The sequence below is a fragment of the Panulirus ornatus genome, chromosome 6 (genome assembly GCF_036320965.1).
Source record: "Panulirus ornatus isolate Po-2019 chromosome 6, ASM3632096v1, whole genome shotgun sequence".
Lineage (NCBI taxonomy): Eukaryota > Metazoa > Arthropoda > Malacostraca > Decapoda > Palinuridae > Panulirus > Panulirus ornatus.
In genome coordinates this window covers 20,218,477-20,237,763 of record NC_092229.1, presented here as the reverse complement: position 1 = coordinate 20,237,763, position 19,287 = coordinate 20,218,477, and the positions used below count along the sequence as shown (strand labels likewise).

At 40.9% G+C, this 19,287-nt stretch overlaps 2 protein-coding genes across 4 annotated transcripts in view; one reads left to right on the top strand and one right to left on the bottom strand.

The window, feature by feature from the left end:
• Nucleotides 1-4,574, top strand: part of LOC139749116 (RNA-binding region-containing protein 3) — a 75,447-nt gene extending 70,873 nt beyond the window's left edge. For both annotated transcript variants that reach the window (XM_071662709.1, XM_071662710.1), the window contains exon 7: nt 4,399-4,574. In XM_071662709.1, coding sequence (XP_071518810.1) covers nt 4,399-4,561 — 163 coding nt within the window. In that variant the 3' untranslated portion in view covers nt 4,562-4,574. The remainder of the gene's footprint in view (nt 1-4,398) is intronic.
• Nucleotides 4,575-4,909: 335 nt separating this feature from the next.
• Nucleotides 4,910-19,287, bottom strand: part of LOC139749115 (alanine--glyoxylate aminotransferase 2, mitochondrial) — a 136,264-nt gene continuing 121,886 nt past the window's right edge. For both annotated transcript variants that reach the window (XM_071662707.1, XM_071662708.1), the window contains 2 exons: nt 19,071-19,242; nt 4,910-7,360 (listed from right to left, as the gene is read on the bottom strand). In XM_071662707.1, the coding sequence (XP_071518808.1) occupies nt 7,262-7,360; nt 19,071-19,242 (271 nt within the window). In that variant the 3' untranslated portion in view covers nt 4,910-7,261. The remainder of the gene's footprint in view (nt 7,361-19,070; nt 19,243-19,287) is intronic.

Below are 19,287 nucleotides of genomic sequence, written 5' to 3'. Positions count from 1 at the left end.
ACAAGCTTTCCAAGCTTTACCCCAGACGCTTAATGCCCATTCAAAACCCCTGACAGCATCAACCCCCGGTTTTACCACATCGCTCCCAAATTTACTCTATTCCCGCCCCCCTTTCACCCTCCTTCATGTTCAAGGGCCCCCACACACAAAAATTTTTTTTACTCCCTCTTTCCCCCTCCAATTTGGTTTTCCCCCTTCTCACACACCCACAACCCCTTCAAAAAAAAGACATATGAAAAATGTAAGAAACAATTTGAAAAATGAAAAATTCCCAGCTTGAAATTTAAAAAAAAAAAAAAAAAATGAAAAGACCAAAAAGGTTTAAAATCGGTATGGAAAAAAAGGGAAAAAATTTTTAAAATTTAAAAATATATATATAAATAATTTATTAATATATTAAAATTTTTATATTATTTTTTTTTTAAAAAAAAAAATTTTTTTTTTTAAAAATATTAATATATATATAATATATATATACTTTTTTTTTTTTTTTTTTATACTAAATTTTCATTTCCCCCGTTAAAAGGGGGGTAGCGGGTTTGAACAGAGAATTTGGGGTTAGAGGGAATTTTCCTCATGAACCCCCCTTTTTTGTTCCCTTTTTTTGGAAAATTAAAAAAAAAAAAAAAAAAAGGGGGAGGATTTTTCCCGCCCCCCCCCTCCCTTTCCCCCTTTTTGTCACCTTCACGACACCAGGGAATACTTTGGGGAAATATTCTTTCTCCCCTTTTCCCCGGGAAAAAATATAAAAATAAAAATAATTTAAAAATATTGGGGTGGGGAGGAATTTTTTAGAAGCAGTGAAAAGTTTTTTTTCGAGGATGTAAGGGGATGTGTACGTGTAGGGAAAAAGGAAAGTGATTGGTTTTTAAATGAATGTTGGATTTTCCCGGGAGGGGTGTGTGAGGGCTCCATGGTTTTTAAATTTTTTTATGGGTGGGGTTGTTTTGGGAGGTGAATGCAAAAAGTTTTTGGGAAAAAGGGGGAAGTATGGTCTGTTGGGGATGAGAATTGGGGGAAATGAGTCAGTTTTTGTTCGCTGATGGAAAACAGCCCCCGGGGGCTGATTCAAGGAGAAAAGCAGAAGCTGGGGATGAGGGTTTTTTTTGGTTTAAAATGTTGGGGAAAAAGAAAATTTAAAAAGTAAATGGGAATTAAAAGCCAAAGGTTTTTTTTAGGGACAGTGGTTGAGGGTCAGTCAATTGGGGGGTTAGTTTGAATGGAGAAAAACCCGGGGGAAGTGAAGTGTTTTTGATATTTGGAAATGGATTGGCAGCGGAAGGAACCATGGAAGCGGGGAAATGGATCTAGGGTGGGGGAGGGGGGCGGAAAAAATTTGGGAGCCCTTTAAGAATGTGTGGAAATCGAGAACATTATCTCGGAAAACAAAAAAGGGTTTTTGTTTGAAGGGGAAAATGGGGCCCCAAAAATGTTTTTTATTTGGGTTTTTAGGCGTGGGAAGATAGAGTTTTGGGGCGGAGGATGGATTTTGGGTGGAAATTTAATGTTTGAGGACTTTTGTGGTGTGGGTGGTTTTTATCGAGTAAATAACCCTAAGGGTAAGAGAGTGTTTTTGGAAATTTAAAAAAAGCGTGGTTGAAGAGCAAAGGGGGTTTTGAAGGGTTTGGGCACATGGAGAAAGGGGGAGGAAGATTGCCCAAGAGGTAAGTGTGGGAGGTGGGGGGAAAGAGGAGGGGAGGGAGCCCAAAATTTGGGAGGTGGAAAAATGGAGTGAAAAAGTTTTGTGTGATCGGGGGCTAAAATGCGGGGGGGTAAAAGGGGGGCAAGATGGTGAATTGGAATGTGGTAACGGGGTTGAGTGTGTCAAGGATTGAATCAAGGCATGTGAAGGTCTGGGGAAAACCCAGGGAAAGCTGTGAGGAAATTTTATTTGGTGTGGGAGGGTTGTATTACATGTGTAGGGGGGGGGGGGGGTTGGGGGGCCATTTCTTTCGTCTGTTTTTGCGTTTCCCTGAAAACGGGGGGAGACGCGCAAAGTAAAAAAAAAAAAAAAAAAAAAAAAAAAAAAATATATATAATATATATTATTTATTTATATTTTCTTTTGCAGCCTTTCCCCGCAATTAGGAGGTAGCGCAAGGGAAAAACAGACAAATAATGGCCCAACCCACCCACATACAATGGGTTGGGCCATTTTTCGTCTGTTTCCTTGCCATTGGACAAAGGCAAAGGGGATAAAGGTAAGTGTTCAAATTACAGAGGCACAAGTTTGTTGAGTATTCCTGAGAGATTGTATTCGAGGATATTGATTTTGAGGATGAAGATATGTAGAGCATCAGACTGGGGAGGAGCAGTGTGGTTTCAGAAGTGGTAAAGGATGTGTGGATCAGGTGTTTGCTTTGAAGGATGGATGTGAGAAATACTTAGAAAACAGATAGATTTGTATGTAGCATTTACAGATCTGGGGAAGGCATATGATAGGGTGGATAGAGATGCTTTGTGGAAGGTTTTAAGAGTATAAGGTGTGGAAGGTAAGTTGTTAGTAGTGAAAAGTTTTTAACAAGGATGTCAGGCATGTGTACGAGTAGGAAGAGAGGAAAGTGACTGGTTTCCAGTGAATGTCGGTTTGCATGATGTCTCCATGTTTGTTTAATTTGTTTATGGATGGGGTGGTCAGGGAGGTGAATGCAAGAGTTTTGGATGAGAGGGCTTGGGAAGTGAGTAAGTTTTTGTTGATATAGTGCTAGTGGGTGATTCGGGTGAGAAACTGCAAAAGTTGGTGGGTGACTGAATTTGGTAAAGTTTGTGAAAGAAGAAAGTTGAGATTGAATGTGAATAAGAGCAAGGTTATTTGGTTCAGTAGGGTTGAGGGACAAGTTTATTGGGAGGCAAGTTTGAAAGGAGAAAAACTGGAGGAAGTGAAGTGTTTTAGATATCTGGAAGTGGACTTACCAGTGGATGGAACCATGGAAGCAGAAGTGAGTCACAGGGTTGGGAGGGAGCAAAGGTTCTGGGAGCATTGAAGAATGTGTGGAAGCCAAAAACGTTATCTCGGAGAGCAAAAAAAGGATATGTTTGAAGGAATAGTGGTTCCAACAATGTTATATGGTTGCAAGGCATGGGCTATAGATACGGTTGTATGGAGGAGGGTGGATGTGTTGGAAATGAAATGTTTGAGGACAACATGTGGTTTGAGGTGGTTTGATCGTGTAAGTAATGAAAGGGTAAGAGAGATGTGTGGTAAGAAAAAGTGTGGTTGAGAGAGCAGAAGAGGGTGTGTTGAAATGGTTTGGTCACATGGAGAGAACGAGTGAGGAAAGATTGACAAAGAGGATATATGTGTGAGAGGTGAAGGTAAGAAGGAGTAGTGGGACACCAAAATGGGGGTGGAATGATGGAGTGAAAAAGATTTTGAGATATCTGGGCTTGAATATACAAGAGGGTGAAAGGCATTCAAAGAATAGAGTGAATTGGAATGATGTGTTTACCGGGGTTGACGTGCTGTCAATGGATTGAACCAGGGTATGTGAAGCATCTGAGGTAAGTGGTCTGTGGGGCCTTTATGTGGAAAGGGAGCTGTGGTTTTGGTGCATTACACATGACAGCTGGAGATTGTGTGAACGAATGTGGTCTTTTTTGTCTATTGCTGGCACTGCCTTGCTGGAGGGAGATGCAATTTCGTATGTGGCGGGGTGGCGATGGGAATGGATGAAGGCAACAAGTATGGATATGTACATGTGTATATATGTATATGTCTGTGTATGTATATGGGTGGCGACAGGAATGGATGAAGGCAACATGTATGGATATGTACATGTGTATATATGTATATGTCTGTGTATGTGTATGTTGAAATGTGTAGGTATGTATAAGTGCGTGTGTGGGCGTTTATGTACATACATGTGTATGAGGGTGGGATCGGCCATTCTTCATCTGTTTCCTTGTGCTACCTTGCTAATGCAGGAGACAGCGGCTAAGTATAATAAAAAAAAAGCGTCACCAATTACTTTTGGGCAATATAATATTGGTGTGGCCTGGTCAGAGTCTGGGTGACATGCCTTACTAGTAAAGGAACTGTTGTTTTCTTCAAACATTTTTTTTTTTTTTTTAATACTTTGTCGCTGTCTCCCGCGTTTGCGAGGTAGCGCAAGGAAACAGACGAAAGAAATGCCCCAAACCCCCCCCCATACACATGTACATACGTCCACACACGCAAATATACATACCTACACAGCTTTCTTCAAACATATGCAGGAAAATTTGACTGTATGAGTTGTGGGATTAGGCTGTACAGAGGTACTTCACATGGTTTGAGAGCAGTACTTTTACAGTTAAAGAGTATGGTATATGTAATGTTATATCATTAAATGGGCATTATTGCTGGGAAGTGTTAAAGATATGTATGAGCTTCAAGTAGTATTTTGACAAATTTTGCAGGTTTTCTATTCGTCTGATGAAAGAGGGTCGCATGAAGGGACAAGCCTTTGTAACATTCCCATCGGTGAAACAAGCAAGTGAAGCCTTAGAAGACACCAATGGATTCATCTTAAATGATAAGCCAATGGTTGTAGCATTTGGTAAAGTCAAGACAGCTGAATAAAAACCAACTTACTGGTGGTTGTTTTTCACTCCTATACTTAATTTTCAGTAGAAATTACAAGCCCAAACGCTTAGATTCTGTGATAGAAAAGGTCTCCACTATGTGATTCACCATCTTTTTAAGGAAACTAGAGTCATGTATTGGGTCAAGCCTTTGGATGACCAATTATTTTGTCTTAGGTCTGTCATATCTAAGTTTGCCAAGCAGGGTACACTTAATTCTCAAATACTGGTTGGGTGATAAACTGTAACACTGTTTTTCTTCTGTAATACATATTAACAATCAGTAACTAACCTCTTTGCTCAATGATGTCATAGGACCCAACATTCTAAGAGAGAGAAACAATGGTTTAACAGATATTTGCTTTAATTACTGCAGTACTTACTGTTTTGAAGCATTTATTTAGTATAATTTTGCACCAATATATGATGTAGTTTAATACATTCTTTCACGTTAAGCTCTGGTAAACCAAATGAGAAAGATTACTTTTCATGCAAGGTCATGAGTATTTAGCAAATTAAAAGCTGACACTTACAAAATTCATGCATACATTTTGTTCCTTTACAGTGATATAATAAAACAGTGAGAATGCTGTATAAATATTAATACTTTCAGTGATATGAAATACCTTGCCCCCAAAAATGGTAAAAACAGTCTGACAACAGAAAATTCTTGTAAATATTTTTCTTTAAAAATTCTTTTCGTGAAATTTTTATCAAAATATTAAACTAATGAAGGAATTCAGTGTATGTTCCAGAGGCCTGAATCTTTAAAATTACCCAGTTAAGAGAAAGGAATGCATATTTATGTTACCCACCTGTGCCACGACACTTGTACTAATGTTTTCATAATTTCAGTAAAAGTTGGGGAGGTAATAACAAATAGTGATGAAGTGAGGAGTATTTTGAAGGTTTGTTGAATGTGTTTGATGATAGAGTGGCAGATGTAGGGTTTGGTCAGGGTGGTGTGCAAAGTGAGAGGGGTCAGGGAGAATGGTTTGGTAAATGGAGAAGAGGTATCAGGGAGAATGGTTTGGTAAATGGAGAAGAGGTACTGAAAGCTTTGCAAAAGATGAAAGCCAGCAAGGCAGCAGGTTTGGATGGTATTGCACTGGAATTTATTAAAAATGGGTGACACTGTGGTTGATTGGTTGGTAAGGATATTCACTGTATGTACGGTTCAAGGTGAAGTGCCTGAGGAGTGGCGGAATGCATGCATAGTGGTATTGTACAAAGACAAAGGGGATAAAGGTGAGTGTTCAAATTACAGAGGCATAAGTTTGTTCAGTATTCCTGGGAAATTATATGGGAGAGTACTGACTGAGAGGGTAAAGGCATGTACAGAGCATCAGACTGGGAGAGAGAAGTGTGGTTTCAGAAGTGGCAAAAGATGCGTGGATCAGGTGTTTGCTTTGAAGAATGTGAGAAATACTTAGAAAAACAGATGGATTTGTATGTAGCTTTTATGGATCTGGAGAAGGTATATGATAAGGTTGATAGAGATGGTGTGGGAGGCAAGTTGCTAGAAGCAGTGAAAAGTTTTTACCAAGGATGTAAGGCATCTGTACGAGTAGAAAGAGAGGAAAATGATTGGTTCCCAGTGAATGTCAGTTTGCGACAGGGGTGCATGATGTCTCCATGGGAGTTTAATTTTATGGATGGGGTGGTTAGAGAGGTGAATGCAAGAGTTTTGGAGACAGGGGCAAGTATGCAGTCTGTTGAGGATGAGAGGGCTTGGGAAGTGAGTCAGTTGTTGTTCGCTGATAATAGAGTGCTGGTGGATGGTTCAGGTGAGAGAACTGCAGAAGATGGTGACTGAGTTTGGTAAAGTTATGAAAGAAGAAAGTTGAGAGTAAATGTGAATAAGAGCAAGGTTATTATGTTCAGTAGGGTTGAGGGACAAGTTAATGGGATGTAAGTTTGAATGGAAAAAAACTGAAGGAAGTGAAGTGTTTTAGATATCTGGGAGTGGACTTAGCAGTGGATGGAACCATGGAAGTGGAAGTGAGCCATAGGGTGGGAGAGGGGGCAAAGGTTCTGGGAACATTGCAAAATGTGTGGATGTCGAGAACATTATTTCGAAGAGCAAAAATGGGTATGTTTGAAAAAAAGAAGTGGGAAACCAAATTGGAGGTGGAAGGATGGAGTGAAAAAGATTTTGAGCAATTGGGGCCTGAACATACAGGAGGGTGAGAGGCATGCCAGGAAAAGAGTGACTTGGAACAATGTGATATACTGGGGTCGATGTGTTGTCACTGGACTAAACCAGGGCATGTGAAGTATCTGGGGTAAACCATGGAAAGGTCTGGATGTGGATAGGGAGCTGTTGTGTTGATGCATTACACATGACAGCTTGAGATTGAGTGTAAACGCATGAGCCTTTTTTGTCTGTATTCCTGGCGCTGCTCCACAGAAGCAGGGGATAGCAATGCTGTCTTCCTAAGGGGCAGGGTAGTGACAGGAATTGATGAAGGTGAGCAAGTATGAATATGTAAATGTCTGCGTATGTGTATGTATAAGTATGTATGTGTTGATATATATATGTGTGTATGTGGGTTTATGTACATATATGTGTATATGAGTGGATGAGCCATTCTTCATGTTTCCTGGCACTACCTTGCTAACGCGGGAAACGGTGATTATGTATAATAATAATATAATAATAAGAACTGTAATTGTACCTAAATAGCCCCAAGAGAAACTATTCACTCATTGTTTTATGTAGCACCTTACGTAGTACCCCTACAGTGAAGTCTACATCATCATAGCTGATGCACATTGGAGGCTTGATCCTAAAGACCTGAAATGTAAGAATACACTTTTATTTACAGAAAACACTAAGAAATATCAAGTATCTCTTACTCCTTAATCTTAAATGAGTCTCCCATCAAGTAGAGTTGCTTCCTTAAAGTAAGAATGGTAACAAAGGCATACTGATTTAAAAAAAGAGTGGAAATGAATTTTGGACTCTAAGACTTTATGTTCAACTCGGTGTCAACCTAGGATATTGGCTAGATGGAGTGTCTGATGGTCTAGTGGTCCCATCAGTGCTGTGTGGATGCAAGGCGTGGCTTTTACAAAAAAATGTAAAGGATACAGTGAATGAATTAAAAAAATGAATGTCTGAGGACAGTATGTGGTATAAAGAGGGTTGATTGAATAACAAATGACAGGGTAAAAGAGAGATTTGGTAATAAAAGGAGTATATCTGAGAGAGATGAAGAAGGTATGCTGAAATGGTTTGGACATATAAAGAGAATGAGTGAGGAAAGGATGACTAAGAGGGTATACATGTCAAAAGTGGAAGCAACAAGGAAAAGGGAAAACCAATAAGGAGGTGGAAATATGAAGTGAAATATGCTTTAAAGGCTGAAGGTTCTAGACATGTAAGAGATTTCAAGGCATGCAAGGGAAAGAGCAAATTGAAATGACATGTTCTACTGGGGATAACATACTGTCAACTGCCTGAGCATGTGAAGCAGTCTTGGAAAACATGGAAAGGTCTGAGGGGCCTGACTGTAGATAGAGGGATCTGGTTTCTGTGTATTATACATGACAGCTAGAGAGTGGAAGAGGCCATTTGTTCATCTGTTCCTGGAGAAGTCTATTTATGTTATTTATACATTTTCTCTGCTGCCTGAGTAGCATGAAAATGTTGTATTATTCTCCACAGCATTCTAAAGATTACTGACCAGCTAAGTTAAAAATATATAGGCAAAAGATGGGGAAATATTGTCTGAGTTGCCAGTAATCGTTTGATTACACACTATTTTCCTATTCAATGCACCCAGAATTTTTAAATGCCCAGTCCATATACAGCACTCTCACAATCCATGGGTTATATAAAATATGATCAACATACTTAGAAAATGAGGGAATTTATTGATGATACAAGAATTGAAGTGTTATGCTGAAAAATTGAGCAAGGGCAACTTTCTGACAATGCTGAATTACAAAATTATAACTAAATTCTTATCAGTACTACTGGCATAAAGTATAATCACACTGTTAATTCTTGAGCCTTCACTGAATTTTTATCAGGAAAGAACTAGCATATCCTTAACAGCCACATGTAGTATTTAAAAAGAATTGCCTTTTGGGTAGTGAGTGGTGGCATGAAGTAAGATTGTTAGTGAAAGAGAAGAGAGAGGCATTTGGTTGATTTTTGCAGGGAAATAATGCACATGACTGGGAGATGTATAGAAGAAAGAGGCAGGAGGTCAAGAGAAAGGTGCAAGAGGCGAAAAAGAGGGCAAATGAGAGTTGGGGTGAGAGAATAGCATTAAATTTTAAAGAGAATAAAAAGATGTTTTGGAAGGAGGTAAATAAAGTGCGTAAGACAAGGGAACAAATGGGAACATCAGTGAAAGGGGCTAATGGGAAGGTGATAACAAGTAGTGGTGATGTGAGAAGGAGATAGAGTGAGTATTTTGAAGGTTTATTGAATGTGTTTGATAACAGAGTGGCAGATATAGGGTGTTTCGGTCTAGGTGGTGTGCAAAGTGAGAGGGTTAGGGAGGATGATTTGGTAAACATAGAAGAGGTAGTAAAAGCTTTGCGGAAGATGAAAGCTGGCAAAGCAGTGGGTTTGGATGGTATTGGAGTGGAATTTGTTAAAAAAGGGGGTGACTTTGTTGTTGACTAGTTGGTAAGGTTATTTAATGTATGTATGACTCATGGTGAGGTGCCTGAGGATTGGGGAATGCTTGCATAGTGCCATTGTACAAAGGCAAAGGGGATAAAGGTGAGTGCTCAAATTACAGAGGTATAAGTTTGTTGAGTATTTCTGGGAAATTATATGGGAGGGTATTGATTGAGAGGGTGAAGACATGTACAGAGCATCAAATTGGGGAAGAGCAGTGTGGTTTCAGAAGTGGTAGAGGATGTGTGGATCAGGTGTTTGCTTTGAAGAATGTATGCCAGAAATACTTAGAAAAGCAAAAGGATCTGTATATAGCATTTCTGGATCTGAAGAAGGCATATGATAGAGTTGATAGAGATGCTCTGTGGAAGGTATTAAGAATATATGGTGTGGGAGGCAAGTTGTAAGAATCAGTGAAAAGTTTTTATCGAGGATGTAAGGCATGTGTACGAATAGGAAGAAAGGAAAGTGACTGGTTCTCAGTGAATGTCGGTTTGCAGCAGGGGTGCGTGATGTCTCCATGGTTGTTTACTTTGTTTATGGATGGGGTTATTAGGGAGGTGAATGCAAGAGTTTTGGAAAGAGGGGCAAGTATGCAGTCTGTTGTGGATGAGAGAGCTTGGGAAGTGATTCTGTTGTTGTTTGCTGATGATACAGTGCTGGTGGCTAATTCGGGTGAGAAACTGCAGAAGCTGGTGACTGAGTTTGGTAAAGTGTGTGAAAGAAGAAAGCTGAGAGTAAATGTGAATAAGAGCAAGGTTATTAGGTTCAGTAGGGTTGAGGGACAAGTCAACTGGGAGGTAAGTTTGGAGAAAAACTGGAGGAAGTGAAGTGTTTTAGATATCTGGGAGTGGGTTTGGCAGCGGATGGAACCATGGAAGCGGAAGTGAGTCATAGGGTGGGGGAGGGGGTGAAAGTTCTAGGAGCGTTGAAAAATGTGTGGAAGGCGAGAACGTTATCTCGGAAAGCAAAAATGGGTATGTTTCAAGAAATAGTGGTTCAGATAATGTTATATGGTTGTGAAGCGTGGTCTATAGATAGAGTTGTGCGAAGGAGGGTGGATGTGCTGGAAATGAGATGTCTGAGGACAATATGCGGTGTGAGGTGGTTTGATCGAGTAAAAAATGAAAGGGTAAGAGAGATGTGTGGTAATAAAGAGGATGTGGTGGAGAGAGCAGAAGAGGGTATTTTGAAATGGTTTGGTCACATGGAGAGAATGAGTAAGGTAAGATTGACAAAGAGGATATATGTGTCAGAGGTGAGGGAATGAGGAGAAGTGGGAGACCAAATTGGAGGTGAGAAAGATGGAGTGAAAAAGATTTTGAGCAATCGGAGCCTGAACATGCAGGAGGGTGAAAGGCATGCAAGGAATAGAGTGAATTGGAACGATGTGGTATACTGGGGTCGACATGCTGTTAATTGATTGAACCAGGGCATGTGAAGCATCTGGGGTAAACCATGGAAAGTTTTGTGGGGCCTGGATGTGGAAAGGGAGCTGCGGTTTCAGTGCATTATACATGACAGTTAGAGACTGTGTGAACGAATGTGGCCTTAGTCATATTTTCCTAGTGCTACCTTGCGCACATGTGGGAGGAGGGGGTTGGCGACAGGAATGAATAAGTACAGACAGTATGAATTATGTACACGTGTATATATGTATATGTCTGTGTGTATATATACGTATACGTTGAGATTTATAGGTATGTATATGTGCGTGTGTAGATGGGTACGCATATATGTGTGTATGTGGGTGGGATGGGCCATTCTTTCATCTGTTTCCTTGCGCTACCTCACTAACGTGGGAGACAGCGATAACGTATAATAAATATAAAATAAATACATGTGCAAGGTAATTTCATTGTTATATAAAATACACAGACTAATGAGGTACTGTAAGTTTGCTAGGTTGGGCCTTCACTGAATTTTTATCAGGAAAGAACTAGCATATCCTTAACAGCCATATGTGGTAATTAAAAAGAATTGCCTTTTGGGTTCTATTCCTATTAATATGGGCAAGGGAATTTTATTGTTATATAAAATACACAGTGTTGTAAATGGAAATGGTGAAGAGCTTGTAGATTTGTGCGCTGCAAAAGGACTAATCATTGGGAATACCTGGTTTAAAAAGAGAGATATTCATAAGTATACATGTGTAAGTAGGAGAGATGGCCAGAGAGCATTATTGGATTACGTGTTAATTGATAGGCGCGTGAAAGAGAGACTTTTGGAAGTTAATGTGCTGAGAGGTGCAACTGGAGGGATGTCTGATCATTATCTTGTGAAGGCGAAGGTGAAGATTTGTAGAGGTTGGGGTAAAGAGAGTGGTGAGAGTAAGTGAGCTTGGGAAGGAGACTTGTGTGAGGAAGTACCAGGAGAGACTGAGTACAGAATGGAAAAAGGTGAGAACAAAGGACATAAGGGGAGTGGGGGAGGAATGGGATGTATTTAGGGAAGTAGCGATGGATTGCGCAAAAGATGCTTGGGCATGAGAAGCGTGGGAGGTGGGCATATTAGAAAGGGTAGTGAGTGGAGGGATGAAGGAGTAAGATTATTAGTGAAAGAGAAGAGAGCGGCATTTCAACGATTTTTGCAGGGAAATAATGCAAATGAGAGGGAGATGTATAAAAGAAAGAGGCAGGAGGTCAAGAGAAAGGTGCAAGAAGTGAAAAAGGGGGCAAATGAGAGTTGGGGTGAGGGAGTATTATTAAATTTCAGGGAGAATAAAATGATGTTTTGGAAGGAGGTAAATAAAGTGTATAAGACAAGGGAACAAATGGGAACATCAGTGAAGGGGGTTAATGGGGAGGTGATAACAAGTAGTGGTGATGTGAGAAGGTGATGGAGTGAGTATTTTGAAGGTTTGTTGAATGTGTTTGATGATAGTAGCAGATATAGGGGGTTTTGGTCAAGATGATGTGCAATGTGAGAGGGTTAGGGAGAATGATTTGGTAAACAGAGAAGAGGTAGTAAAAGCTTTGCGAGGTGGTGTGCAAAGTGAGAGGGTTAGGGAAAATGATTTGGTATACAGAGAAGAGGTAGTAAAAGCTTTGCGGAAGATGAAAGCTGGCAAGGCAGCGGGTTTGGATGGTATTGCAGTAGAATTTATTAAAAAAGGGGGTGACTGTGTTGTTGACTGGTTGGTAAGGTTATTTAATGTTTGTATGACTCATGGTGAGGTGCCTGAGGATTGGCGGAATGCTTGCATAGTGCCATTGTACAAAGGCAAAGGGGATAAAGGTAAGTGCTCAAATTACAGAGGTATAAGTTTGTTGAGTATTCCTGGGAAATTATATGGGAGGGTATAGATTGAGAGGGTGAAGACATGCACAGAGCATCAGATTGGGGAAGAGCAGTGTGGTTTCAGAAGTGGTAGAGGATTTGTGGATCAGGTGTTTGCCTTGAAAAATGTATGTGAGAAATACTTAGAAAAGCAAATGTATTTGCATGTAGCATTTATGAATCTGGAGAAGGCATATGACAGAGATGATAGAGATGCTCTGTGGAAGGTATTAAGAATATATGGTGTGGGAGGCAAGTTGTTAGAAGCAGTGAAAAGTTTTTATCGAGGATGTAAGGCATGTGTACGAGTAGGAGGAGACGAAAGTGATTGGTTCTCAGTGAATGTCGGTTTGCAGTAGGGGTGCATGATGTCTGCATGGTTGATTAATTTGTTTTTGGATGGGGTTGTTAGGGAGGTGAATGCAAGAGTTTTGGAAAGAGGGGCAAGTATGCAGTCTGTTGTGGATGAGAGAGCTTGGGAAGTGAGTCAGTTGTTCGCTGATGATAAAGCGCTGGTGGCTGATTTGAGTGAGAAACTGCAGAAGCTGGAGACGGATTTTGGTAAAGTGTGTGAAAGAAGAAAGCTGAGAGTAAATGTTAATAAGAGCAAGGTTATTAGGTACAGTAGGGTTGAGAGACAAGTCAATTGGGAGGTACATTTGAAAGGAGAAAAACTGGAGGAAGTGAAGTGTTTTAGATATCTGGGAGTGGATTTGGCAGAGGATGGAACCATGGAAGCGGAAGTGAGTCATAGGGTGGGGGAGGGGGCAAAAGTTCTGGGAGCGCTGAAAAATGTGTGGAAGGCGAGCATGTTATCTCGGAAAGCAAAAATGGGTATGTTTCAAGGAATAGTGGTTCCAACAATGTTATATGGTTGCAAGGCATGGGCTATAGATAGAGTTGTGCGGAGGTGGGTGGATGTGTTGGAAATGAGATGTTTGAGGACAATGTGTGGTGTGAGGTGGTTTGATCGAGTAAGTAATGAAAGGGTAAGAGAGATGTGTGGTAACAAAAAGAGTGTGGTTGAGAAAGCAGAAGAGGGTGTTTTGAAATGGTTTGGTCATATGGAGAGAATGAGTGAGGAAAGATTGACAAAGAGGATATATGTGTCAGAGGTGGAGGGAACGAGGAGAAGTGGGAGACCAAATTGGAGGTGGAAAGATGGAGTGAAAAGGATTTCGAGTGATCGGGGCCTGATCATGCAGGAGGGTGAACGGTGTGCAAGGGATAGAGTGAATTGGAACAGGGATAGAGTGAATTGGAACAATGTGGTATACTGGGGTCGATGTGCTGTCAATGGATTAAACCAGGGCATGTGAAGCATCTTGGGTAAACCATGGAAAGTTCTGTGGGGCCTGGATGTGGAAAGGGAGCTGTGGTTTTGGTGCATTATACATGACAGCTAGAGACTGAGTGTGAACAAATGTGGCCTTTGTTGTCTTTTCCTAGTGCTACCTTGCGCACATGTGGGGGGAGGGGGTTGTCATTTCATGTGTGACGGGGTGGCCACGGGAATGAATAAGGGCAGATAGTATGAATTATGTACATTTGTATATATGCATATGTCTGAGTGTGTATATATACGTATACGTTGAGATGTATACATATGTATATGTGCATGTGTGGACGTGGATGTATATACACGTGTATGTGGGTGTGCTGGGCCATTCTTTCGTCTGTTTCCTTGCGTTACCTCGCTAACGCGAGAGACAGCGACAAAGTACATGAAAAAAAAAATACACAGACTAATGAGGTACTGTAAGTCTGCTAGGTTGGGCTGAGGACCCAATTTCTGCAAAATCAATACCCACTAAAGATGAATGTATGCCTTTACCTGCCTTATGCAAATGGAACTGGAGTTGAAGGTGAAAGGTGCACAAGATCTTACGCTGGATACCCAGGCCAACATGTGCAAGGGCATTTTACTGTCATGTGAAATACACTGAAAACAATTTGGTAATAAAGTCTGCTGGATTGAGGATGGGAACCCAATTTCTGCAAAATCAATACCCACCAAAGGTGCATGTATGCACTTTATCCATCCCATACAAATGGGAGTGAAGTTGAGGGTGAAAGGTACACAAGATTTTAACCCCATATTCTAAGTAACCAGCAAATAACATGCAATATGTTGTACATGGCTAAATTAGTTGAAAGGCAGGAAACTTATCATAAATGACTGAAAAATTCTTAGACGATGTTACGAGATGGTCCACCTTTAAGGCACACTCTCTAGGAGTACTAAAGAGACTGAAAGTTAAGCGTTCAGTTTCAAAGACCCAACCATCCTAATGACCATCTTTCTCTTTCTGATATTTGCCTTCATCTTTCTTCTTTTAAGCACTCTGCAAAACTCATATAGAGCTTTTGTAATTTCCCTTCACTCTTACTACCAATACAGAACACCACAAAGAGCTTAAATCTTTTCCTTCTTTCTTTCATTTCTTTCACTATCCCATCAATGTGAATATCAAAAAGCCAAGGTAACACCATCTTACACTTTCACACTTGCTCTACTATTCTTTTTTTTTTCAGAATGCTTGTTGCACCCAGCATTTTCCCTACCCCAACAGAGATGTTCAGTGCCTCCTGCAACTGGTCATCCCATCCTCCCGACATACTTTTTTTCAGACTCCACTCATGGACAAAATTCTTCATGATGGTCAGACCTTAACTGAGATATGAAAAGGATTAAAGATTTGGTAAACAGAGAAGAGGTAGTAAAAGCTTTGCGGAAGATGAAAGCCGGCAAGGCAGCAGGTTTGGATGGTATTGCAGTGGAATTTATTAAAAAAGGGGGTGACTGTATTGTTGACTGGTTGGTAAGGTTATTTAATGTACATATGACTCATGGTGAGGTGCCTGAGGATTGGCGGAATGCATGCATAGTGCCATTGTACAAAGGCAAAGGGGATAAGAGTGAGTGCTCAAATTACAGAGGTATAAGTTTGTTGAGTATTCCTGGTAAATTATATGGGAGGGTATTGAGTGGGTGAAGGCATGTACAGAGCATCAGATTGGGGAAGAGCAGTGTGGTTTCAGAAGTGGTAGAGGACGTGTGGATCAGGTGTTTGCTTTGAAGAATTTTTTTTTTTTTTTTTTTTATACTTTGTTGCTGTCTCCCGCGTTTGCGAGGTAGCGCAAGGAAACAGACGAAAGAAATGGCCCAACCCCCCCCATACACATGTATATACATACGTCCACACACGCAAATATACATACCTACACAGCTTTCCATGGTTTACCCCAGACGCTTCACATGCCTTGATTCAATCCACTGACAGCACGTCAACCCCGGTATACCACATCGCTCTAATTCACTCTATTCCTTGCCCTCCTTTCACCCTCCTGCATGTTCAGGCCCCGATCACACAAAATCTTTTTCACTCCATCTTTCCACCTCCAATTTGGTCTCCCTCTTCTCCTTGCTCCCTCCACCTCCGACACATATATCCTCTTGGTCAATCTTTCCTCACTCATCCTCTCCATGTGCCCAAACCACTTCAAAACACCCTCTTCTGCTCTCTCAACCACGCTCTTTTTATTTCCACACATCTCTCTTACCCTTACGTTACTCACTCGATCAAACCACCTCACACCACACATTGTCCTCAAACATCTCATTTCCAGCACATCCATCCTCCTGCGCACAACTCTATCCATAGCCCACGCCTCGCAACCATACAACATTGTTGGAACCACTATTCCTTCAAACATACCCATTTTTGCTTTCCGAGATAATGTTCTCGACTTCCACACATTCTTCAAGGCCCCCAGAATTTTCGCCCCCTCCCCCACCCTATGATCCACTTCCGCTTCCATGGTTCCATCCGCTGCCAGATCCACTCCCAGATATCTAAAACACTTCACTTCCTCCAGTTTTTCTCCGTTCAAACTCACCTCCCAATTGACTTGACCCTCAACCCTACTGTACCTAATAACCTTGCTCTTATTCACATTTACTCTTAACTTTCTTCTTCCACACACTTTACCAAACTTTGAAGAATGTATGTGAGAAATACTTAGAAAAGCAAATGGATTTGTATGTAGCATTTATGGATCTGGAGAAGGCATATGATAGAGTTGATAGAGATGCTCTGTGGAAGGTATTAAGAATATATGGTGTGGGTGGCAAGTTGTTAGAAGCAGTGAAAAGTTTTTATCGAGGATGTAAGGCATGTGTATGTGTAGGAAGAGAGGAAAGTGAATGGTTCTCAGTGAATGTAGGTTTGCGGCAGGGGTGTGTGATGTCTCCATGGTTGTTTAATTTGTTTATGGATGGGGTTGTTAGGGAGGTGAATGCAAGAGTTTTGGAAAGGGGCAAGAATGAAGTCTGTTGTGGATGAGAGAGCTTGGGAAGTGAGTCAGTTGTTGTTCGCTGATGATACAGCGCTGGTGGCTGATTCGTGTGAGAAACTGCAGAAACTGGTGACTGAGTTTGGTAAAGTGTGTGAAAGAAGAAAGTTAAGAGTAAATGTGAATAAGAGCAAGGTTATTAGGTACACTAGGGTTGAGGGTCAAGTTAATTGGGAGGTAAGTTTAAATGGAGAAAAACTGGAGGAAGTAAAGTGTTTTAGATATCTGGGAGTGGATCTGGCAGCAGATGGAACCATGGAAGCGGAAGTGAATCATAGGGTGGGGGAGGGGGCGAAAATCCTGGGAGCCTTGAAGAATGTGTGGAAGTCGAAAACATTATCTCGGAAAGCAAAAATGGGTATGTTTGAAGGAATAGTGGTTCCAACAATGTTGTATGGTTGCGAGGTGTGGGCTATGGATAGAGTTGTGCGCAGGAGGGTGGATGTGCTGGAAATGAGATGTTTGAGGACAATGTGTGGTGTGAGGTGGTTTGATCGAGTAAGTAATGTAAGGGTAAGAGAGATGTGTGGAAATAAAAAGAGCGTGGTTGAGAGAGCAGAAGAGGGTGTTTTGAAATGGTTTGGGCACATGGCGACAATGAGTGAGGAAAGATTGACCAAGAGGATATATGTGTCGGAGGTGGAGGGAACGAGGAGAAGTGGGAGACCAAATTGGAGGTGGAAAGATGGAGTGAAAAAGATTTTGAGTGATCGGGGCCTGAACATGCAGGAGGGTGAGAGGCGGGCAAGGAATAGAGTGAATTGGATCGATGTGGTATACCGGGGTTGACGTGCTGTCAGTGGATTGAATCAGGGCATGTGAAGTGTCTGGGGTAAACCATGGAAAGCCGTGTGGGGCCTGGATGTGGAAAGGGAGCTGTGGTTTCGGGCATTATTGCATGACAGCTAGAGACTGAGTGTGAACGAATGAGGCCTTTGTTGTCTTTTCCTAGCGCTACCCCGCACACATGAGGGGGGAGGGGGATGGTATTCCATGTGTGGCAAGGTGGTGATGGGAATGAATAAAGGCAGACAGTGTGAATTGTGTGCATGGGTATATATGTATGTGTCTGTGTGTGTATATATATGTGTACATTGAGATGTATAGGTATGTATATTTGCGTGTGTGGACGTGTGTGTATATACATGTGTATGGGGGTGGGTTGGGCCATTTCTTTCATCTGTTTCCTTGCGCTACCTCGCAAACGCGGGAGACAGCGACAAAGCAAAAATATAAAGAGATACAGCAGTAAGGACCTTCTCATCCCAACTTTTGCATTCATATTTCTCAGCGTAATTATTTTTCTAACCTCCAAATTTTGTATTCATTCAGCTAATTGCTTACAGAATTTTTTCATCTTGTCTTACCTGCTTTTCTTTTTCTGCTTAGAGATGAATAAATATACACCAGGATTTATTCATCTTTCCCAGTCTTGCAGTACACCCTAACAATTCTAGAATTCCCCCCATTTCTTTCGAAACCTTTCCCTACCAACTCTTGGTGTCAATTATAGGCAACAACCTCCTTACCCTAACTCCTGTGACATTATTCCAATACTGTCCAAGGAAATTTCCAACAATACTATTCCTATCCCTGTCTCTGACACCTACCTGCAAATGAACTGCTCTCTTTCGTGTCCATTCAAGAAAGGCCAATGAATAAGAGGCAAACTAATTGCGATACATGACACATGGGTCAGCTTTCTGGGCCAATACTAAACTCATAAAAATGTACCAGATAATGATATGTTACTGTTCACAGCTGTATGATATTGTTTCTAGGAGGTGCACTGCATGGTTATGAATCATGAATTCTAATATCATTATGACAAGTAAATGAAAATAATCTGAACCAGAAAATCAAAACAATTTCTGACATTGCTGTCACTTCCTCAAGTGATGTTAGCGCATCTTAGCATTTCTCAACCAAACACCAAAAATAATTTTTTATACCTTGTTGCTTTTCTCACTTTAGCAAAGCTGGGTCAGCAACAAGCCAACAACTTGAACACAACCAATCTCTGCCATTATATAAAATGCACCCAAAACAAACTCCATTCACAGCCAAGCTTCTTCGACTACTTAACATGATGGTTAGTTGGTACAAGACTTTTTGAGCAAGGTGAAGGTCTGCAGTATCCTGGGTGTGGAGGGTTATATGGATTCTCATTTAAGACTAACTCAGATAATCAAAGCCAGTTTTAAATTAAAAGTAAAAATCAACCTGTACTTACATTTCCATAATAGCCACCTTTTCCTAAGATGACACCAAGGTCTTTACATGAATCCCATATCTTCATCATCATTTGTGGATTCATTGGTACACGTGTATTCCTATCCTGGACCATCTCCACACCAATCATTAATCCTTTCCCTCGTACGTCTCCTACAACTGGATATTCTTCCCTGAAATGATAAAAAATTTATAGGTGACCTACTTTTTATAACCTT